Consider the following 8192-nt stretch of genomic DNA (forward strand, 5'->3'; position numbering starts at 1 on the left):
GAAATAGTTTATTATGAATGTTTTCATAGATTGCAGATGATTGTATTAATATTCTAAATTGTAAATTTTATTTGTAATATTCTAAATTCTAAATTGTAATATTCTAAATTGTATTGTAAATTTTTAACTACTATTTTTTAACAAAATAGAACATCACAGAACTATTTAAAGCTTTTAACTGCTAAATAATTAGATTTCTAAAACTGCCTCTGATAAAACCCTTAATCTTTCACATTGATGATAATGTTTATGATGTGATAATGGTGTTTGTTTATGGTAATATTAAATTTCATAGTGAATAATTTACAATCTGATTAGTTTTTTGTATATTTATTAATATAGTTAATAACTGGAAATGTTTTATTTTGTAGGTAATCACTGTTTTCAGTGTCGTTGGAATGGATTCAGACTGGCTGATGGGTGAAAGGGGAAACCAGAAGGGCAGGGTGCCAATTACCTACTTAGAATTGCTCAATTAAATAGGTGGACTGTGGAAAGATACCATATTTATATACAGTTAACTCTTAATAAAGCAGGTTTAAGTATCTTTCATGTTAATGTCTTAAGAAACTGAAAAGAAAATACCAACCATCAGAAACTGGCCTTTCTGCCAATAAAACTGCATGGTAAATATTTCATTACAAAAGTTATGTTAGAGCTTTCATGCCAAGAATGTTTTGTTACAAAATTCTCTTTCTACTGAGGTTTCACTAATCCATACCTTCTACTTTTGAACCCCAAGTTAAAGCAGAAGAACTGTTTTCTACTGGATTTTTCATTAATGGCAAGCTTTTTGTTTTATGTAAAATAAATTTATTGTGAATTGATATCAGTGACTCATTTATTAGGTATAATTAATAGCCAAAGAATAAAGTTAAAATTTGTTTTTAACTTGGTTTAAAAAGGATATAAACCTCTTTTGTGAAAAATATAATGTTTCTGAATGTTTTCATAAACAAAAACTTAGTTATACTATGTTTACCTTATTTTCTAGCAGTTATTGAATGATGACAATATTCTATTTCAGTGAGTTATTTTGAGGGCTTTTTATTAAATACTACTGAATGATTTCTTCTAAGAATAACTAGTCCTCAAGAAGTGTTACCATATTTCTCTAGTACATTTGCAGTTAAGGTTCTAAATCATCTGGGACAAACTCAATTCACTGAACAGTGTTTCTAAGGTTGTTCAGTTGGCACCATTTAATCCATAATCAGAATTGGATGTGTTAAGATATTGTAGTACAGTAAAGAGAATTTGTTATTCAACAACAAATCCTTATAAAAATATGGATTTGCACAGCTGTGTTTGTTATAGAGTAAATTGTATGTAAACAATATACTTTTGGTTACTTTAAGCCTACAAATAAAACTTTAAAAATTTATTAATGACCTTAGGTTATCCTAATCAGGCTCTCTAGTTCACACACTAATGAAACAATTAGTAATATACTTGGAATGAGAAAATTGCTGTGTGGGCTATTGCAGATTGTTTCCATGTCAGGACTTTTCCTCTCATTTTCATTCATTCATCAAACATTTGTTGGGTGCTAGGCACTATGCTGATCAGCTTGGAATACGACCCTGACCAAGATGCACCAAATTCTTCCCCTTACAGATCTTAAAGACTGGTAGGGGATACAGAAAAATAAGTAAGCAACGGTCATATAACAGAGTCAGTGTCATGATAGAAGGAAAATGTGATACTGCGTTTTGGAGCTTTGGGAGTCACCTAATTCAAATTTGGATAGTGGGAGATGATTTGGAGAGGAAGTGTTCCAGGCAGAGGAAAAAGTTACGCCAGGCCTGGAGCTGAGAGAATGTAGCACATTCTGTCAGCTCAGAGTGGTTCAGTCTGGCTTACATGTTAAGTATAAAGGTGTAGTTAATTTCTTTAGGAAATGTTAATGTGTCAAAATGATATGTTTTGGTACTTTGAAAAATGAATATTCAGCACAAAAGATGTTTTAAAATGGTATTTAAGAGTTCTTAATGAGAACTTGGTGAACATGTTGATGATTCAGTTTACAGTCCAAATTTTAACAGTAGTTGTTACATTTCTATTCTGTGAGACACATTTCTCTGCAGTTTTATAGTTGTAAAAGATGATTTGATTCACCCTGTGAATTTCCATACTGTTAATCCCCAGAGCTGCTCACGCTGGTTAGTTAGCCATAAAACCACTTGAGTGAAGCTTTCTCCCCCAGAAAGGAAGCTCGAAGGCCAGCCCAGGGCACCATCTATTATGTAAATCCAGATTTAGGCATTAGAAGATCATACAAAAAGATCAAGTCAGCTTTAATAGCAACTGTAATTTAGGCTTATAGGAAGTAGAGTAGTAAAAGGGGAAGAATATGAGCAGTGAAGGGAAATTGTCCTGGGTTCAAATCCAGTCTTCTTCACATACTGTGCTCTTTGAGCTTCAGCTCAGATGTCATGTAAACTGCCATTTCCTTGGTAGTAACGTGGGGATGATTATGCCACCTTAAGGTTATTGTGAGGATTTTATAGCCAAAAAAAAGTTTTAAAAAATCTATACCTGTAGATTTATAACTATCTTGTATGTTAGATAATTTGGGGGGGAAAGCTTGGCACACTGTAGAAATGTGCTGTAAAGATTTTTCCCCTTGTTAGCTTCTGTAGCTTCCTGACTGTTGGCCTTGTTTACAACTGTGAATCAGAGATTCATCTTCTATGTCCATGCTCTGTTCTGTTCCTTACTGATTGTATCTGGCACCCTGTTTAAATCAGATCAAGATCTAGGTTTAACCTTGCCACGGTCAGTGTACATTTTTATTAGAACCTTCCGCTTTGCATCAAATGAATGTTGCTTATCGTAACCCAATAATGTACAGTAGCCTTCAGTAATGTTAGAGTTCAAAGGTTTTTTTGTGCCTTTGTCCACCACAAATCCAGCACAATATGTAAATTTGTTTTTATGTTTATTGTTTTTTATTTTAATGGAGTTTTGTTTGGTTCTTTGGAGTCTTTTGGATTTGTTTTATTTTGGTTTGGGCTTTTTTTATAAGGTCATAGGTTTAATTTTTACTCAGGTAAAGGTCTGTAGGTTCTTAGGCATGGAAGAAAACCTTGGGAAGCCTATTAATTCATGGTGCAATTGAGAGTTACTTAATCTCTGTGGCCCTGAGCTTAATCTAAAGATACAGTAATGTGAAGGATGCATGTATAAATGAAACAGTAAACTTGGAAATAATCGTAGGCTCTTTTTACAAACAGAAGTAACTGATTATCTCTTTTATTTGTCCTGAAGGTAATTAACCTAAAAGGTCATTGCATTAAATTGTTTTTGTGGTGCTGATCAGAAGAATTCATATTGTAGGAGACTAGGTCCTAGAAATGGGAATGTGCCTCAGTCTGAATAATGTGAGAAATAAGAAACCTGAGGCCAGAGTCACTAGTGGGTTAGAGTGCATCCTCATAGTCTGCTGTTCTCCACCAGAACAAAGGAACAGGATGTAAATAGAGGGGCTGGTCTTAGGAGGACATGCAGAAGATGAAGGAGCACAGGGCAAGAAGGAACAGCTTTATTTACCCAGGAAGGTCCAGCTTGCCTCCATGCTTTTTTGAAATGATTCCTTAAAAATATCTTCCCTAGCCCCGGAACACCTGAAAGTTTGAAATATGTTGCCATAGTATGTAGCACTCTTTGCAATATGACCTACAGCCAGCTTTACCTCAGGGGCTTCCCAGGTGGCACTAGTGGTAAAGAACCTGCCTGCCCATGCCGGAGACATCAGAGGCAAGGGTTCAATCTGGGGTTGGGACGATCCCTTAGAGGAGTGCACAGTAACCCACTCCGGTACTTTTGCCTGACAAGCTACATTCCATATGGTTGCAAAGAGTCACACACAACTGTAGCGACTTAGCACAGCACAATTTTGCCTCAACCCCTTCTCCAGATGATTAAGTGGCTCTTCCCTCATGGTGAGACTCAAATGGGGGTGTGGTATTTGTCCACAGCACACCTGCCCTTTCTCCCACATTATCCTAATGGGAAACTGTTCAGTAGGGAAGTGGTTCTCAGTGTGAGACCCCCCAGGACAGGCAATATCAGCATCACCAAGGAATTTGCTAAAAATGTTAATTTGTATGTCCAAGTACCTTTTTTGGTACTTGTTGTCTTCAAGGGGCTATACAACTAGTCTTAGTTCTCCATGTAACATTTTTAAATACATTTCAAGACAAAAACTGAATTCTGATCTTTCATGTGTTCTAGTACTAATTGTAATTAGTTACTTTCAATTATTTGTTTAGTAGGTATGTATCTGTCAATCTGGAATGTAGGCTCCTGAGATTGAGACTATTAATTCTTCTGATCACAGTTAAATTCCCAACTCTCAGCATGAGACCTGGCACATAGTATATACTCAATATTTGTCAAAGAAAGGAAAAAATGCAACTCTTAAGCCTTATCCAAGTTCCACTGAAACCGACTCTAGGAGTAGGACCCAGCGTTCTGTCTTTACAAGTCATTTAGGTGATTGTTACCCTCCTAAGTTTGAGACCCACTTGAGTAGAATAAAAATAATGTGCCTTTTACCTTCAGGCCTGCTAACTGACATCACTTGAAAATTCTCCCTGCTTTTTGTATACCAACAACATTTATCTCAAGTGTAGAGGAGCCTTGCTCTGGGCTGTATTACAAGTGGGTGTGAAGGTATAAGGTATGCTTCATATAAGAAAGAACAATACCACTTAGAATGCCTGTACTTGATTGATGTGAAGGGTTTCTAGGGATGGATGTGTTTGAAGAAGGGTAAGCATTACCACCACCCACATTTCCACTCTGCACAATCACAGTTTGACATTAAAGCATTAAAGTCATATCAGACTAACATGTACATCCTGGTGCTCGGGCTGCTAAGCTCTGCTCTCCCTGTTTTAAAGGAGACCTTCTAAGAATCGTAAGTGCTTTTTTAAAAAATACAAGTCATAAATGCATTGGTAAAAAAGGAGGGAAAAGGTATATAAAGATAAAAATCACTTACAATTCCATCCTCCAGGGAGAGCTACTGTTATCTAGGTGTATAGACTTAGAGATTCTTCTGTGCTTTTGTAGATTTTTTTACTTGGGATCAAGTTGTACATACTGTTTTGTAACTTTTTTTTCACTTGACAGTGCCATGACTATCTTGCCATGTCAAAATATGTTTCTATATCTTTTTTAATGGCTGCATGGTATTTCATCTCTTGTGCCACATTTTATTAAACTACTGTTTTTAGGTTGTTTCCAATTTTTCAACTAATAAACTGCTTTAAAGGACATTGTGTTGTTAAATCTTTTAATATTTCCTTAAGGAGAATACTTGAAGGTGGAAATGCTATTATAGAGTATGCCAGTTTATAAAAGCTTTTGTCACTGCCACTTTGGCCCCTAGAAATCTGTATGCAGGTCAGGAAGCAACAGTTAGAACTGGACATGGAACAACAGACTGCTTCCAAATAGGAAAAGGGGTACGTCAAGGCTGTATATTGTCACCCTGCTTATTTAACTTATATGCAGAATCGTGAGAAACGCTGGACTGGAAGAAGCATGAGCTGGAATCAAGATTGCCAGGAGAAATATCAATAACCTCACATATGCAGATGTCACCACCCTTATGGCAGAAAGTGAAGAGGAACTAAAAAGCCTCTTGATGAAAGTGAAAGAGGAGAGTGAAAAAGTTGGCTTAAAGCTCAACATTCAGAAAATGAAGATCATGGTGTCTGGTCCCATCACTTCATGGGAAATAAATGGCAAAACAGTGGAAACAGTGTCAAACTTTATTTTTTTGGGCTCCAAAATCACTGCAGATGGTGACTGCAGCCATGAAATTAAAAGACACTTACTCCTTGGAAGGAAAGTTATGACCAACCTAGATAGCATATTCAAAAGCAGAGACATTACTTTGCCGACTAAGGTCCATCTAGTCAAGGCTATGGTTTTTCCAGTGGTCATGTATGGATGTAAGAGTTGGACTGTGAAGAAGGCTGAGCACCGAAGAATTGATGCTTTTGAACTGTGGTGTTGGAGAAGACTCTTGAGAGTCCCTTGGACTGCAAGGAGATCCAACCAGTCCATTCTGAAGGAGATGAGCCGTGGGATTTCTTTGGAAGGAATGATGCTAAAGCTGAAACTCCAGTACTTTGGCCACCTCATGTGAAGAGTTGACTAATTGGAAAAGACTTTGATGCTGGGAGGGATTGGGGGCAGGAGGAGAAGGGGACGACAGAGGATGAGATGGCTGGATGGCATCACTGACTCAATGGACGTGAGTCTGAGTTAATTCTGGGATGGACAGGGAGGCCTGGCATGCTGCAATTCATGGGGTCGCAAAGAGTTGGACATGACTGAGTGACTGAACTGAACTGAAGAGAACTTAAGAGGGGGTATAAGGGAGGAAGGCTCCATGGGAAGCTTCAGGTTCGTGAGAGAACAAATTAAGTGACTATGAGGTGAAAGAAGAAAGGCTACTACTATCAGCAAATTTTCTGAAAGCCTGATGCACTAGGATTCTCAGTACATGTTCCTGCCTAATTCCATGTCCTAGTGAAGTGGTATGAAACGCTGTAAGGTTGTCCCAACAACCATATGCTTTGATGCCTCTTTGCCTTTTGTATATAGCTTCCTCTATTCAGCTCTACCTGAAGACCTTCACATTAAGAGTAGTTTAAAGGCTCCCTCTGCTATGAAGATATGCTGGATTCCCTCAGGCAGAATTATTCACATATATGAATGTAACTCAACCATAACCTAGCTGTGCTCAAGGGCAGAGACTTTGTGTCCCCTAACTCAGCACACCTAAAGCTGACTTTCAGCAACCTGAAGGTAGCTGCTAACAGCATTCTAATTTCAACAAATGATCTGGTAATGACTCATACTTGGTGCTGTTACATGTTTTGCCCTAAGAAACATTGCCCTCTTTGGACAGCAGTATCATAGAAAATGCACATCTACTTTTCTCTGAAAGCAAATCGATCAATCATTATTCCCCATTGATTCAGTTTGGTTCCTTTTATACATTGCTCATCACTGCTGTATATTTAGCAAAACAACAGTTTATTAGCTTTATCTATGTTAGTTGCTCAGTCATGTCCAACTCTGCAATCCCATGGACTGTAGCCTGCCAGGCTCCTCTGTCCATGGAATTCTCCAGGAATCTTCCTGACCCAGGGATTGAACCCAGGTCTGCATTCTCTGGTGGCTCAGATGGTAAAGCTATATCATCTATATTTCATGTTAAATTGGGAGAAGTCACCTCACATTAGGACTGGATTATTTGTTAATACATCATTAAGCTTTTCTATGTAAACATCTACTGTAAAATAGGTTAATGTTCCTTTCTTTCTCCTCTCTACCTTTTTTCTACCCTCCCTTTTTTCCATTTCTGTATATGTTCCCTCTTCTTTCAAAATGGTTATATGGATAGGAAAATGTACACCAAATAACAGAAGAAAGATATATAAATATACAAAGGGAAAATGGTAACATGCTCAATAAAGTATAATAAAAAAATCTTGCTCAATTGCTATTCACGAGTGGCAAATCTGACTCAGACTCCAGCAACCAAAGAAGGATGAATCAAACTTCAAATTGTCCATTCACATATGTTGGGTTGGCCAAAAAATTCATTTTGGTTTTTCTGTAAGCTGTTACATAAAAACCTGAACAAAGTTTCTGGTCAGCGCTATGGAATCACGCTGGCCGCTCAGAGCATGCCATTCATAAATGGGGTACTGAAGACAACATTAAGCACCAAAGCAGAATTAACTTCAGAGGCCAGAACTCTTGCCTCGTTTCAGGGATTAAACATTACATGACTGCTGTATTGCAGTCTCCATCAATCTGAAAGTGAAATAATAAATGATTCACTTTACACCCTGAAATAGAGTGATTCTAAGATTTCACTTTTCAAATTATAGGAAAGTGGAGGGTTCCCCTTCTTACATATTTCTAGCAATCTCTGGGGATATTTATGTCCATAAATCAATCCTCTTCTATCTGCTGGTGGAGAGGGAACTCAGGGGCCACCTCCCAGCCTCATTCCAGGACAGTTTGACCCTCCACCCCATCTCATACTCCTATCCCAGTTGTCTTGAAAGTTTTCTGTGCCCACTGCAGCAAAGCTGAGTTTTAGTGGGATGATTGTAAGGTGGTAGAATTGGAAGATCACTAATGGCCTCTGAGGTAGC

General features: G+C 37.7%; 1 protein-coding gene across 2 annotated transcripts in view; it reads left to right on the top strand.

The window, feature by feature from the left end:
• The window catches only part of SH3GLB1 (SH3 domain containing GRB2 like, endophilin B1), a 44618-nt gene extending 39333 nt beyond the window's left edge, over nucleotides 1–5285 (top strand). For both annotated transcript variants that reach the window (XM_069596659.1, XM_069596665.1), the window contains exon 9: nucleotides 372–5285. In XM_069596659.1, the coding sequence (XP_069452760.1) occupies nucleotides 372–479 (108 nt within the window). In that variant the 3' untranslated portion in view covers nucleotides 480–5285. The remainder of the gene's footprint in view (nucleotides 1–371) is intronic.
• The last annotated feature ends 2907 nt before the right edge of the window (nucleotides 5286–8192 follow it).

Source organism: Ovis canadensis, chromosome 1 (assembly GCF_042477335.2).
Source record: "Ovis canadensis isolate MfBH-ARS-UI-01 breed Bighorn chromosome 1, ARS-UI_OviCan_v2, whole genome shotgun sequence".
In the NCBI taxonomy this organism is placed as follows: domain Eukaryota; kingdom Metazoa; phylum Chordata; class Mammalia; order Artiodactyla; family Bovidae; genus Ovis; species Ovis canadensis.